Source organism: Panicum virgatum, chromosome 6K, assembly GCF_016808335.1.
Source record: "Panicum virgatum strain AP13 chromosome 6K, P.virgatum_v5, whole genome shotgun sequence".
NCBI classification, from domain to species: Eukaryota; Viridiplantae; Streptophyta; class Magnoliopsida; order Poales; family Poaceae; genus Panicum; species Panicum virgatum.
Genome location: NC_053141.1, coordinates 37,524,808 through 37,540,870, shown reverse-complemented (window position 1 = coordinate 37,540,870; position 16,063 = coordinate 37,524,808). Strand labels below are relative to the sequence as shown.

At 50.4% G+C, this 16,063-nt stretch overlaps 1 protein-coding gene and 1 pseudogene across 1 annotated transcript; both read right to left on the bottom strand.

The window, feature by feature from the left end:
- Window positions 1–301: 301 nt before the first annotated feature.
- Window positions 302–1,829, bottom strand: LOC120712487 (annotated as a pseudogene).
- Window positions 1,830–3,501: 1,672 nt separating this feature from the next.
- On the bottom strand, window positions 3,502–5,208 carry LOC120712486 (putrescine hydroxycinnamoyltransferase 1-like). Its single transcript, XM_039998275.1, has 2 exons — window positions 4,685–5,208; window positions 3,502–4,564 (listed from the first exon to the last, which is right to left on the bottom strand). Exons 1-2 carry the CDS (start codon window positions 5,123–5,125, stop codon window positions 3,683–3,685), a joined length of 1,323 nt encoding a protein of 440 aa, XP_039854209.1. The 5' UTR covers window positions 5,126–5,208; the 3' UTR covers window positions 3,502–3,682.
- Window positions 5,209–16,063: the final 10,855 nt, after the last annotated feature.

Sequence of the window (16,063 nt, the reverse complement as noted above, 5' to 3'; positions counted from 1 at the left end):
CGGTATCTTCAAGGCTAACTGATAGGAAAACGGAGACGAAAAACTTGAGATAAGAGCAAGCGGACGATACTGGATAGAATTCCGAAGTGGATACATGGATGAGTAAATTCCTTGAATGCCATCAAAATTTTAGGCAATCCTTTGAATGCCATCAAAATTTAGGTGATCCCTTCATTGCCACTAAAATTTTATTCTCATCCCCTCAGTGTCATTCCGTGAGTGAGGTGTTAGATTGACCGTTAGATGGGAGGAAAAAGACATTACTACCCATGTAAGATATGAGATGAAATATTTATAATACCCTTGTATGGGGAACCCTTGTAAGATATATATATCCCTACTGATGAGAAAAAAATTTCACAGGAAGCATCATACACAGTACATATATAAGCAATTAGTCAAAGCTCTTGATGCTCTCGATGCCGCGGGCGATTGCCAGCAGGCTCTCGATCTGCTGGAAGTTCTCCAGCTCGGCGAGCGCCCCCTGTGCTTCTGCTTATTGGTCGGCTGCGACGAGGAGGACTCGGTGGCGTGGCTCGACCGCGGCGTCAGCAGCGGCGATGGCGGCAGGCTCCCCGACGCCAGCGTTAGCGCGCCCTCCGGGAAGAGCTCGGCGGAGGGCACGCTCAGCAGGTGGGAGAGGCCGGCGTCGTGGTCGGCGGCGGCGTTGGGGAAGGAGGACGCGTCGGACTCAGACGACGAGCTCGCCCGCTCGCCGGAGAAGCCGCGCGACTCGAAGGAGGCGAGCACGCGGTCGAGCACCTCGGCGACGCGGAGCAGGCGCTGGTCGGCGGTGTGGCCCTTGGCGTCGCAGCGGTCGGCTAGCGTGCACACGACGAAGTGGCCCTCGGCGTGCGCCATGGGGATCTCGAAGTCGCAGATGCGGCAGATCATCCGCGGCTTGCCGTCGACGATGATCTGCTGCGCCTCCGGGTACCGGGACTAGACGGCCTCGAGGTTCGCCGCGGCAGCGCCGCCCGCCAGGCACGCCAGCCCGTCGGGGTGGATGCTCTCCGCGTCCACGCGCTCCACGATCTCGTCCACGCTCGCCTTGCCCTGCTGCCGGCTGATGATGGGCTGCTGCTTCTTCTCGTCGGCGGCGGCGGCCTTGGTGGTGTCGGCGCCACCGGCGTTCTTCTTCTCGGCCGGGGAAGGCAGCTTCTTCCAGGACGCCATCTTGCCGGACGACGGGGAGTGCTGGTCAGCAGCCGCCGGCGAGGAGAAGTCGAAGTCGAGGGTGAGGTGCTTGTGCTCGAGCATCCGGCGCCTGATGAGGCGCTCCTTGAGCTCAGTGAGGCTGGAGGTGCTCTTGCGGCCGAGGGGGTCCCCGCCGGGGAAGAGGCCGAGGTCGCTGAGCTGGTGCAGGCCGAGCACGTGGTGCCCGCCCTCATCGGCGGCGAGCTCCTTGTGGAACTGGAGCAGGTGCGTGCAGCGCGTGAGGATGAAGAGGATGCGGTGTGGGCCTGCTTGGGGAAGCCGGCGGGGAGCTCCTGGCGGCGGTCGTCGAGGCCCTGCACGATGCCCTCGCAGCGCGCCCACAGCTCCTCGGGGCTCATCTCCGCGCACCGCTGCGCCGCCACCAGCAGGTCCTCCAGCGCGAGGCGGCGCTCCTCGTCCGGCTCGTCGCCCCGCTCCAGCGCGCCGACGAGGTCCCCCGCGAACACGCCCAGCTCGCTGTCCACCTCCTCCTTGAGCCGGACGAACTTGGTGCGGATGGCGCCGATCAGCTCCTCGGGGCCGCCGCCGCCGCCGCGCACCATCTTGCTGCGCATGGCCCCCGGGGCGGCGCCGCTCAGCTCGTGCGAGAAGATCTGGGGGGTGGGGGTGGGGCGGGGCGGGGCGGGGGCGGGGGCGGGTGCCCAGTCCTGTTTCGGATAGGGCTGGAGTTCGTGGAGGTAGAAAGGGAGGAAAAATATCGGGCAGATCAGAGTTTAACGATTGTGTGCAGTATTTTGACGGTTGTTGCTCAAAATCTAACGGGAATGGTATTGAGGGGATGAGAGTAAAATTTTAGTGGCAATGAAGGGATATCTAAATTTTAATGGCATTCAAAAAATTGGCTAAAATTTTGATGACATTCAAGGAATTTACTCTACATGGATGGACACCCGAAGGTCCACCGGTCACTGACATAGGACAGATCAAAGAAATGATCCTCTCTTTAGTGTTTTTACAGTGTTTGGTTTCTACAGTGTTTGGTTTCACTGACATAGGATACAGTGTTTGGTTTCTACAGTGTTTTTTTCGCGTATGTTTCTCGAAAAAAGAATCTCGTATGCATGGAGTACTAAATGAGATATATTTGCAAAAAAATTTTAGGGATAAGTGTAACTTTTCGAGACGAATCTAATGACAGTAATTAATTGATGATTTGATACAGTGATGCTACAGGTTGTGGAGATGGTTTTGTAATTAGACTCGTTTACTACTCTAAATTTTTGGTCAAAAATACAAAAAATTTGGCAAAATTTTTTTCGGGCCAAACAAACACGGCGTACAATTTCTGTAAAAATAATGACCTTCGTACGCTATTGCAGCGAAGGCTGCTGCTACGGGTCAACAGAGAATACGTGGCAGTCGGCGCGCCACACGATCGACTCGTCGCCCCCTCCACACCTAGTATTGGGAACCGGGCGGGGTCTACTGAGGCCATGTTTAGTTCCAAAAAAATTTCAAGCGGTACCTATCACATTATATCTTCGGACACATGTATGAATTATTAAATATAGTTCAAAAAATAACTAATTGCACAGTATAACTGTTTCATACGAAATGAATCTTTTAAGTCTAATTAGTCAATATTAGATATTAATTGTCAAATAACAACAAAATATACTACAATACCAAAGCCTAAACTAAGAGTATTTCGCGAAATACTCCCTCTGTTTTTATTTACATATCGTATTATATTTGTTATAAGTCAAACTTGATTGACTTTGACCAAGTCTATACAAAAATATAACAACAACTATACTATCCAATATATACACTATCAACATTTATTTCATGGTAGATTCAATTAAATAAATTTGCAATTGTATTATCTCTTTCTATAAACTTGGTCACCTGATCTGATCTCCAGCCGACAGAAACAGACAGAGTCGTGTGTCCCCTTGGGCCTTAATTGGCCTTAGCCGTGGTCCTGACCCGCCAGATGGGGTGTCGGCCGTAGAGATCTGAAGCAATGCGATCTGAAAAGGAAGCGTACGCCACGACTCGTTTAAAAAGAGTTGTAGCCGTACGGAATTCAAATTGGAAGACGATCATCATTGCTGATGGTATCCCCTCCTAACCGTGGCTTTCGGGGAAAAAGAGAAAAAATGTTGCGAGAAGACTCCTAAGCGAATTATTTGGGATTGTGAAGTATGGTTTCAGGATTTTTCAACCAATTCTGCCAGCTTCCAAATAAATAGTGTGTGATGAAATGGGGAAGCCGGATCGGGAGGGGGAAAAAAAGTCACGCTAGTGCTGCCCCATCGCGATCCAAGAGTGCAGATTTGATTTGTCGCCTGAAATCAAACCCAACCTGATAGATAAGCATTTCCCCGTAAGCAAGAGATCGTATACAAGGCTTAGGGCGATTTATGCGGATTTACCCTGATAAAATGCTTCTTTTACATGGAAAAATTAAAATAAATTAAAAAGCACAAAACGTAGTACTGTTATCTCGAGCTGTTTCAATTCATTCCCCGTAGAAGACCTTCTCGAAGCACTCAATGTGCTCGGCCTCCATCGAGAAGATGACGGTGATGCCGTCGTCCTTGTTGGCGCAGGGGGTCATGTACGCCGTGCCGACGCCGAACATCTGCGCCGGCGCGACGAACCGCGGCGCGCCCGAGCCGAAGTCGGCGCTGTACATGGGCATCCCCAGCCAGCTCACCGCCCACAGGTCGGTCGCCGGCACCATCTGCTCGCCCTGGGCGCTGTCGTCGTCGCCGCCTCGCTTCTTCGCCTGCTCCAGCTCCAGGTAGTCGAGCACGGACCGCACGAACGCGTCGCCCACGCCGTCCACCGCCTTCTTGATCGTCTCCGCCACGGACCCGAGCGGGCTGCCCAGCAGGTCGCCGACCCGCGCCGTGACGAGGTCGCGCACGACGGCGTTCCCGAAGAAGCTGCGTGGGAGCGGCGGGCTCAGGCGGTGGCGGACGTTGGCCGGCAGCCCGAGGCGGGTGTCCGCGCCCGGCGCCATCCCGCGCGCGACGCACACGCAGCGCCAGAGGTGCGCGGTGACGGCGCAGTACGTGGACACGCCGGCGCCGCACCGGGACTTGAGGTCGGCGAGGAGCTTGGGGGAGACGGCGTAGAACCGGGTGACGAAGGGGCGCGGGCGGCCGCTGAGGAAGGCCGGGGAGTAGACGAAGTGGTCGAAGGTTGGGCACGGCGGGCACCGCGCGCGGAGGAGGGTCCGGTCGTGGAACGGCACCGGCCCGCACGCCTCGGCGGCGTCGAGGCCGCGGGCGAGCCCCGCCCACGTCTGGATGAACTGGAACGCGCCCACGCCGTCCAGCACCGCGTGGTGGATGCCGGTGCCCAGCACCACGCCGCCACACTTGAGGAAAGTCAACTGCAAGCGCGCATCGTCCAGAATCAGATTAACAACGGCTTTACTAAGATAGTTATATTTGTTTTTTTGAAAGAAAATACTACTAAGATCGTTATAGACAGTTGGTGCTCATCGTCAAACCTGGAACACGGCCAAGGGGCAGGACGCGTCGCCAGGCCGCGGTGACGGCACAAAAGCTCTCCGGATCTCTGGCGACGGCTCGAAGTCCTCAAAGATGTCGTCGCCGGTGAGGTCCGCCCTGGCGACGACGAAGAGCGCGCCCTCGCCGGTGCAGTTGATCTGCGGCCGCCCGTCCGGGCCGGGACCGAGTCGCCCAGCGAGCGGGTAGAACGGCACCAGAGCCCCGGCCAGCGCGGCCGTGAGCCGGTCCGGCGCGAAGGAGCCCGTGCCCGCCGCGGCGGCGCCTTGCGCGGGCGCCGGGTAGTAGTAGACGAGCGGCGTGTGCGTCCTCGGCACGGCCAGATCGAGGTTGGACAGCCACAGCGGCTGCCCCGGCGTCTCCTTGCTTGGCGGCACCAGCGCCGTGTCCACCACCACCACCACCTCCGCCTGCTTCAGCATCTCTCTCTCTCTCTCTCTCTCTCTCTCTCTCTCTCTCTCTGAGGTCTGAGCTAGAGCGACCTTGTGATTGCGTCCTCGATGATATGCTTGTGGGTGAGTATATGTAGGTGAATGGAGAAGGCGCGAACGGCAAGAACAGCGCCGGGCCGGGACGGGGATTTATTTTTTTAACTGTTACTCCCTCCGTTTTAAATTATAAATCATTCAAATTTTATAAAAAAATAAAATATTTCAAATTTAATCAAATTTATGATATTAAATAAGTATGATTAGATTTTTTATTAAACATATTTTTATAGTACATTTATTTGACACTATAAAATTTAATAATTTTTATATAATTTTAGTCTGATATAAAAATAATTTAACTCTCCAACAAATTAGAATTACTTACGATTTGAAACAAAAGTGTAGTAGTTAACTAAATTAAAGTATTCAAAAGTGTCAGACGCAGAGAATCCTCTGTTTTTTTACAATAATAGAGGAAAATGAAACAGCTAATGGCCGATTTCAATCAAAATAGTAACCGGCCAGCGGCCAGCTACCGAAGGTCTGCGGGTTTCCTCGGAGCAATTGGACAATAAAAGCATCTCCAAAAGTGATCAATATTTTCACTCCTAATAATATGATTTTGGGACCTTCCTAAAAGTTTTTGGGCATAAGAAACATCCATTCCTCCAACAGTGATCTTATTTTAGCTCTAAAAATATTTAAAATCCGCTACATCCAGTTCTTGCGAGCATCAAAGCCAGCTAAATTAATACACAAGAACACTCTCCTCGATCTTCTCTGTTTACACCGCCGTATCCGTGGCGTCGGTATTGGGTACTGTTGGAGTCGGAATTTTCATGAACACGCCAAAAATTTTATGTTCATAATATTTGGTTTCTTGTAGTTATGCCTATTATTTTTGAATAACTAAGATTCAAATGGAGCAATAATAGATAGATTGCATTTTTAGAAAAAATTTGGTACTAATTTCATACTTTTCTCATTTAAAATGATTTAGTTTTGATTTTATAATTAGATTTTTTAGTATTTTTAAAATACAAACCAACTTCAAAACCACCACAAGGCTAAATTTGCCCGGTTTTGACAGTTGGATGGCATATGTTATCCGGTGTTGTAGTTAAAAGTTGAAAATTCGACTTTACGATATTTCGAAGATGTAAATTAAACTTTTTCCTTAAAAAATATCTCTGGTACTATGCTATGGTTCATTCTCCCATGCTTTATTGGTCATATTTGTCTTTTCTATCTACACATCACCCCCTAAGTTGCGAATTTTGTTGAGGGCGTCCTAAGAGCAAGAGTAAGTATTATAGCAGATTGTAAGCCAGCTAAATGCTGAGGTGAACAAGAAAGAAGGAGAAGCAGATTGTAACCTTACAGCTGGTTTCAACACAAGAACCAATAAAACTTCATAAGAGAGACAACTAGACCATGTATTAATAGTGAAGACCTAACCATTGTACAAGTAGATTGAGAGATGGGCTGCAAATAAAGGTCTTTTCAGCCAACATTTGGTTGTATTATTAACCTTCCTCTAAAAAACCTATTGATAGCACAACATCACAATGTATGCTACTGGGCCCTCTGAAAGCTCATGCTGCTCTTAGAGCATATAGCAGACTGACACTACTACAAAATTCTTTTTCTCAGGCGGTCAAAATCAATTTTTCGAGGCTGACAAGCCCGTCCGCCTCGGGCTGATTGTCAAGGTAAATCAACAATTTATGGAGGCGGTCCGCCTCCCCGCCGAGCCCATTACTGGCCCGGCAAGCCCATCGGCCACCGCCGCCGCATTACGCCGCCGGATCCGGTCTCTCCGCCGCCAGATCCGGGCTCTCCTCGCCGGATCCGGCCTCCACGTCGCCGGATATGGGAGGAAGGGGCCAGGCCCCCGTGCGCCGCCGCTGGGAGGGAGAGGCCAGGGCCCCGCGCGCCACCACCGCCGCCGGGAGGGAGGGCTCGGACCGGGTGTGCTGGAGGGGTTCGCCCCCGCACACCGCCGGCGGGATGGAGGGGTCCGCCTCCGCGCGCCGCAGCCGGGAGGGGCCCGGGCCCCGCGCTTCTCCGCCGTCGGTAGGGAGGAATTGGATCCCGCGCTCCGCGGCCGTTGGGAGGGAGGGTCTGTCCCCGCGCGCCGCCGCCGGGATGGAGGGGTCCGCCCCTGGTCGCCGCCGCCGGGAGGGAAGGGGCCGCGCCGCCGCCGCTGCCGGGAGGGGCCTGAGGGAGAGGGAGGAAGAGAGAGGGCCGGCGGCTGGCTGACGAGGGAGAGGGTATATATATATACATATATATATATACATATATATATTGTCGGGTACCATAATTATGTGGCACCCTAACCCCGGGCTAAACACCCTCAACACATGCAAAATGGGATTTGGCACCTAGGCCAGATCCCTCCCAAATCCGGACACCCAAAGACTCCTCAGGTACGGAGGGCCCAAATCACCATCGGCCCACGGCCCAGCATCGCGGCACGGTCCCCTCGAGGCATCGCTAGCCGTGGCGCCACCTCCGCCTCACTCGAGGGTCCTCCATCGAGGCCCCTCGAAGCGCGGGCAGTCTCTGTGTAGCAGCACCGTCCAAATTAAACCGGCTTAAATGCACTAACCATCATCTTAATACTTAATCAAGTTACTGTGCACTTAAAACGGTGTAACCTGACAGGCTGTCGGGTAAACTCCCGATTAAACTACTGTACTCCAGGATCACAATTGCACTTAGACCCGTACGAAGACGAGCACAGGTGTTACCAGCATACAGAAATCTTCAAATTAATTTACAACACCAGTTTTACATAAAAGTCTTAAATACAAACAACAGAGTTCAAACGCACAGCGGAAGTTTAAAACTGAGTTCGAAATACAATACGATAGCTACGACGACGATAAAAGGTGAGCTCCACATCCTGCCCACCGATGTGACGCCAACCTGCCCAATCTTCACGGGGAAGACGGGGCCCACTCGACGGTCCAACCTGGAGGAAGCGGCTGTCCAATCCAGGACGCACAGATCTCCTCGAAGTCCGCCGGGACACAACCTGCTCAGAGGGGTTACAACAACAACCCTGAGTATACTAATACTCAGCAAGGCTTACCCGACTCTGGGTATACTTAGCCCATTACCTAGACATGCAAAGCTTTTTGGCTCTGGAGTTCTTTTGCTGAAAAGCTGCTAGAAGTGAATCCTTACTTTCAATATTTTAGCTCCATTTAGTATACCAAGTATTACTAAATTCGCCTATTCATCTAAAACACACATGGTGGATCAGATTATCTTTTAGTAACTCCAAACCAGTCTTTTCCATTCCGTTTCCATTCCACTTTCTTACTACGATGTGACAAAGAGATCAAGGCTCTCATAACCGCGAGTCACGGCGAATCGATCCGATTTAACCTTGCAAGGTGGACCTAACTCACACGACACATGCAAGCCCCGTCGGGCCACTCGCGTCAACTGTTTCCACATTACCACGGCATCTGAACTACGCCTGCTAAAACCCAGGTGATGAGCCCCTCGCAGTGAACTCCCGGAGAACCCGGAGGCGGCATCCTATCCAACACCCGCCAACTCCCACGCCCAGCGTAGCATGGCGGAATTCAAATCACCGCTGTAAGGTGGTACACAGCTTACCGGTTTCGACTACCTCCTACTTCCGGTATGTGGTTAGTACTGTTCAATCCTCGATCAGCACTGCCAACAACGGAACGGTCCTCAATCGACACAGGCGGAGCTTACTTTCCATCCCTTCCATACCAAAACCAACTCATTTCCGCCCGGTCTCCATTTCTCTTTACTCAACAATTCATTTCAAGCCAAAGCTAAGGGACCAAGATCCTAAACTCGCGAGTGACAGCAATCACTCGACTTCTACCGAAATCCTATTTAGCAAAGCATTTCTATCGACACCTGCATACTAGTATAGGCCCACGGTACCTAGGGAACATGCATACTATGGTTCCATTCAACTCCTAGAACATACATGCACAATACTTAAATAAATATTGAATAATTTAAATTATGGTTATGCTCCGGGGCTTGCCTTGCAGGTCAGCGGGGTTAACTAGGTCTCCGGGGGCGTGCTCAACGGCGTCCTCCTGCTGCGCTCCTGCTCGTGGCTCCTGGACCGGCTCAGCAACTAGCTCGTGGACCGCTTCGTTCGCGGTGTCTACACGAATAAAATATGCCATGCAACAGTTAGGATACGGTGCAACGCATGTGTGCTTACGATTGAATGCAATTCAAAATGACAAAGCAAAGCGGTTCAGAAAATCAATTCGTTTTAGCCTGAAGTGTTTCCAACGAAAACAACTACTAAAACGACCTAGGTTAGCATGGATTAACAGGAGTTTGCTTTGCATGCATGAAACAAAATAACTAACCCTAGCAAGCCAGCGAAGTATAAATAGATCTACCCAAAAGCGCATAGCAACAGGCCACGAAACTTTTACAGTGGATTACACATGAAAAGAGTAAGCCACTACGAATTTTTCATAATTTTTAGAGTAACAAAACAAGTGGTACAAAATAAATTAGGTTAAACACAAATTGAATTTTTCATCAGAGAAAAAGTGACAACTGCTCTGCACAGATATTTTTCCTCTGAAGATCATGATTTTAGAAACCTAACAAAATTGGGTTTGCCATTTTTGGATTTTTCTACAAATTTCTAGGCAATTAAGGAGTTTCAGCCGAAATAAAGGAATAAAAACAAAAGATAAAGCATAAAAGGGAGGGGGCTGACCGCCGGGGCCCACCCGTCAGGGAGCCCGGCCCAGCTCCCGTTCCCCCCCCCTTCCTCTGTTCTGCCCGCACGGGCGGCCGGCGCGCGTCCAGGCGGCCGCGGCGGCGCTCCCCGCCGGCGGTGCTGCTGGCCGAGCTGTGGCCCGGAGCGGCCGGGGGTGTGGGGCGGCAGGCGGCGCACACGGCGAGGCACAGGGGCGCGCGCGCGGGTAGGGCGGCGGCGGTTTGCAGCGGCGGCAGGGGTGGCGCGGTGGTGGCGCGGCCGGGCCGGCCGGGGCAAGGCCCAGCGGCGGCGCTGGGCTGGCGGGTGAGGGCCAGTGGCCCCAGGCGGCCGGGAGGCTCACGGCGGCGCCTCGCGAGCGCGCGCAGAGGGCCCCCGCGGCGTGTGCCGGCGGCTCACGGCGGCGCATGGCCACGGGCGGCGGCGGCGGTGTTCCGGCGGCGGCGGCTTGCGGTGGCCGCGGGTTGGGGCGGCGCCAGCTCCAGTGAGGCCAGGCGGCCCTAGGGCGCGCGGTAGGGGGGCGCGGGCGGGAGCAGGGAGCCCCGGCGGCGCGCACGGGCGGCGCCCAGCGCGTTCGTGGCGGCGCGGCGGCGATTCCGCGGCGGCGGCGCCAAAATCGATTGGGGAAGGGGTCGGGGAGTAGGAGTAGGCCGCGAGGAAGCTCACCGGGGATTCGTTTTGCGCGAAGGAAGGCCGGAAGGTGGTCGTCGACGAGAGGGGCGAAGCTCGGGGCGGAGCTTGACAGAGATAGCAATGGCGGACGGCGGTCTGAGCTCGATTTCGGCCGGGATAGGGCACGGTCGCGCTTGTGGGTGGTCGGAGTGGGTGAACGGCGAGGCTGTGCAGCTCGGGGTGCGACGAATCGAGGCGGGGCGGCGAGCCGTGGCCGACGCGACGAACGGCGGCGACTCTGCTCGACTCGGGTCGCACGAGCTTGAGGATGAGGATGGAAGGGGAGGACGGGACGGGGCAGGAAGGTTCGAGGTCGTCCGCGAGGTGAAGAGCAGCGCACAGACGCGATGGCCGACGCGTGGAAGCTCGCCGCCGGCCACAGTCGCCGGTATGGCGTCGGGGCGTCACAGTGGAGAGCACAGTGGAGTTACTGTTTCTTCGTTTAAATGATTTTGGCTCGAATTTGAACAGTTGAAACTCAAATTTTCATATAGGAACTTGAAATTTGGCCAAAATAAAAGTTGTAGAGAAAAAGAAGATCTACAACTTTCGTTTTGGGCGAAAGTTGATTTGAAGCTCAGATCAAGGACAAAAACGAGATCGAACACAGCTAAGCATATGTTTGCTAAGCGAACGCGATTAGCGTTAACGATGAATTGAGTCCACGATTAGCGAGTTTAACTCAAGATTAGCGAGACGATTAACACAGGGGTGTTACAGCCTCCCCCCCTTAAAGGAATCTCGTCCCGAGATTCACACGCGTGCGACCGATAAGGAGGAAGGATGCTCGTTAACCAAGGATAATAGCACTATCCAAAAATTTCTTTCTCCAGACTGACTTACCTTCGGAATCTCTCTTAGGGGTAGCGTATTCAGTGTGAACTATCTCTTCACGATGGTACCAAGTACAAAATTTTTCTCTGTCGCATTGCTTATTTGACCTCTGGCCTTGTGTAGGTGGTTCATACTGTGCAGCTAACATCCGAAGTAGATGGCTTGAGTTGCCTCCCGACATACGAGCATCGGATAATATCCTTGTCCAGTTCAGATTATTAGAGGTGTTAACCGAATTCGGTGGATCTTTCCAAGTGGATGAACGGCAGTCCCGGATAAAATGACCGTATTCGCCACACTTGAAACAAGGTTGACATCCGGTGCAACGACATTTCTTCTTTGACCTCATTGATCTCCGAACAGGTGAACGAGTTCTTTCTCTTATAGCTGGGTCGACATCAGTAGTACTTCTAACTTGCCTTCTACCACGTGGAGAGAATTCTGTGCATGTAATTTCCCATCCACTCAAGTCTATGCTGCCTGCGCCGAGCTTGGGAGTCCGACAATTTACCTGGTGATCTTTAAGTCCCATCGGAAGTCGCGATGGTGGCATCAAGGAGTCCGAATAAACATTCTGCGTCTTTTCTTGCTTCCAATTTATTTCCGGTCTAGGGTTAGTATATTCTTCAAGTCCTTCGCTGTGCTCACTTTTCTTTTCTGTGGAGCTGCTTCGTAGACAAGGGCGGTCGTACATCTTGCAACAGTGGCAAGGCTCAAATTGCCTCATTGGTGCTTTGGTTATCACGACGTCGGAAGGTAGAAGGTTGATGTGCCCCTGACCAGGTTCCTTTCTACTACTTCCCACTGTATACTCCATTATTCACCTGAGAAACAGAATGAAGTGGAGACATCTTTAGCAGTAGGACAACTTCTATTTCGGGAGGACCCACACAAACCTCATACACATAAATAGCTATACACAACATTGCATACGCAAGTTTCTAGCCCAAACTAAGCAAGGTCGTTTAGGGAACTCAAGATTACACATGTAGTCCAAAACCAGAATTTCCTACTATGGTGAAAGAAATTTCCTCTAGCCAGAATTCGCACTTTGCTGAGTTCAGCATATAGCTGATGTTCCCTAAGACGCTGGAGTACTATATGAAGATGCTGATCATGTTCTTCTTCTGTCTTGGAATAGATTAAGATATCATCAATGAATACCACGACGAATTTATCCAGCTTTGACATGACACCGAATTCATGAGATACATGAAGTAGGCTGGAGCATTGGTTAATCCAAAGGACACGACCAATTACTCATAAAGACCATAACGAGTGGAGAATGTTGTTTTTGGTATATCCACCGGTCCGATTTTGATTTCATGATAACCAGATCGTAGATCTATTTTTGAGAATATCTTAGCTCCAGCTAGTTGATCATCTTGGTAATTAACCAAGGTCCTTTGTCTACCACATCTTGTAGTCTTCTAGCATTTTCGTCCATTAGCAGTTCTTTGAAAGATCAATCCCCTTGGTAACTTCGGAAGAAAGACTCACTAGATTTAGGTCCGGTATAGAGATTTCTAGGCAAAACGGCGAACGATAGATGCGGGAAATGCCCATGAGGAGATATCACACCGACACAGTGGTATAAGGGATCATAATTAGCAATCTCCGCACCAGCGTGTGTCGAGTAGTACAAGCATGTGTTGATTGCTCAGAGTAGGCTCTTGGTTTCATTGCGGCGCCGTCAGGCATACTTCCAACGAGAATCTCTTGTAGCACATATAGATCGTGCATGTATAAGCATTACGAGACGGAGGGATAGCAAGGAGGCGATCCAAAAACGGGGCATAACATGAGAGCAACAGGGATTAGCTGCCACAGATTGCTGGAAATAAGATTCTTGCTTAAGCTTCACATACAGCTTCCGTCCACCGATGAGATTACCTGATTACCGATCAACAGGGGATTCGGTCCGGTTGGACAGTAACATGAGATCAAGTCCACTAACCATTCAGGAACCTACGGGATCTATGAACGAAACTAGCAGACACCTGGAACAGAACTGATGTACCTTCCAGAGACTTACCTGATAAAGCAATGACGTGATTTACAACGGAACGATTTTGACGCTAAAGGAGAAAAGGAGATTAGCATTGCACAAGATCATCTTTTAGAATAAGCGACAGAGAGGTTCCACCATGATTGTAGGTATGGCTTTTGACCATCAGGCACATGAGCAGACCACAGACATAGACAAGCACTTGGTGAAACTTGGCTAGGGTAAGCGTGTCAACGAAAATGTATACAGGACGCTTAGATCCTGGATTTTTACAACACAAACAACCGTAACTAGCACTGCGTTTAAGATTTCTAGCTCCAAACCTTGATCAGGGTCATTTATGGAACTCCAAAGATTACGAACGCATTCCAGATCTAGGATTTTGCCACTAAAGCGAAAGGAACTTCCTCCTTGCATGCAGCCAGGGACGCCTCCTGATGACGATGATCGTTTTTAAGAAAGCATCAAACTCGTTTCGTACACGGTTCTTCAGCTAGATAGGATAACTGAGTCAAAATAAGGTTTTCAGATCTTAAAAGAAAAGTTAAACCGAACAAGGAATAATGATGAGACAAGATGGTCAGTTCTCACAATGCTGAGATCATGACATGAAGAAAGCGGATGTCGGTGAGATTCAGCACAAGGCTTGGGAGAACAAGTGAGGATAGCACGGAAGATGGGTTTAAATGGAAATTTCGGAACATCCTTGCTCAGAATTATATTATTTGAATGAGTTGCACGATACTAGTTGCAAAACATGCCCATTTATGCCGATGCAATCAGGAAATAATGACAAAATATATTCCAACTCAGAGTGCAAATGCTCGATAGCCATGATAATGATGCACCCTAGAGATGGATGATTGCAATGCCAGTGCAATAAAATGATGGATGAAATGGTGCATATGACACGATGCATTTGCCATGATGCTGGCCCAATGATGCATACACCATGATGCAAAAATGATGATGCTCTTGATGTATGCATGTATGAGATGCATAAAATATGATGCATACACACGTGAGTTTGCGATGCACACAATGCAACACACATCTTATGACTGTTCCCTCGTGACTAAACTCGCGTTAACCCCATACCCTTGAGTAAGTATTAGAAGTTAGGACACTAGTAAGGGTTGCATAAGAATGGATTGAGGTGAGGTATGTCACATATACCGAGACACCAGCGCGCTCCTAGTGGCTCCATCATGTGGCTGCAACACACATGAGGCCCTAGGTTCCGTCGCGGCATCAGGGTCATGCAACTAAACACCACCACAAGAGAAAACAAGAGTAGCAACCCAACAGGCCAGAAGAGTCAAGATAGGTTAGAGGGAATCCAAGACAACCCACGATGTTACACTCGAATGCATTCTCGTTAGTCAATCTATGGATTCTCGACGATGATGCAACACCATGCACTGACCGAAGACGTGATGCATGATTGTTGCAATGACTGTATTCAAAAAGTTATTTTGTCATAACTTTCTTTTTTTTTAATTTATCCAAAACTACTGAGCAAGAATGGAATGTACAAAGTTCCGGTGTTAGAATCAAAATAGCCAACAATATAGATTACGAAATCAATGATAGGCCGATCATTGAACGATGGATTGAAAGACTTTGTTGGCAAATTCAAGGCTTTGCCATGAAAAGTAATAGTGGTTTTGTTGGAATTGGTCCAAGACATGAATCAAGAGGTTGACTTGAATGACAAGCTAAGATCTACTGGAAAGGTTCTCACATGATCCAAAGCCGCTGAGAAAGATCTTCTCAACCAGGGTCAGACTAGCAGATTGTATAGGTCTCACTACTAACAACACAAATTCTAGGTGAACCTTTAGGTAAAAGCATCACATTTTAGCAAACGACGCGACAGGCATGACAATCAATCAAACTCAAGATTATGCCAAGATGCATGCACGTTCTATCGTTTCTCACCCAAGCAAGTACCAAAATATGGTATACGAGAACAATCGGTGGCACAATTACGTTCTCTCCCTATATATAGACTAGTCGTTCCTACGATCAAGGATTTTATAACGCGCTTACGGAGTTAGTTTCCTGCAGAAGAACACAGAGACAGATATAAATATCCATTTCTGGACCCTTCGTGCCAGCACACACGAACGGCCCCCATGTGTCCTACGCCACATGGGTAACGCATATGCAGTTTCCCACATATTCACCCATACATTACCGTCCACTATAGAGATGGCACCCAGACGTTCGACGCTGAATGGGCAGCGCTGCATACGTCATAACAACGTATTCACTTCCCGTACACTCGCCTTACGGGACATCCAAGGGTAGACGTGTCCCAAGGGTCACGGTCATGGCCAACTGCATGACAGGTTTACATCTCGTAACATTGCCTTACGAAATGGCCGTGATCATAATCACACGACATGAAATCCGCACTCCATATCAGGCGGCAGATAGCGACAGGCTCGTTTGAATCGAGCCTTATCACCTCCTCGTATGCTCAACATACGGGACCCGCGTACGTATGAAACACGTGGGCTATTCTAAGGACTACCAGAATGCTTACCTTGCTTACCTCAGCGTAGGTGCGTCGTTACCGAAATAAGGTTTAACAAAAAGTAAAAGCTGGAAGTGCTGGAATAAAATAGATACTTAGTTGCCACCTAACTTATATAACATAATT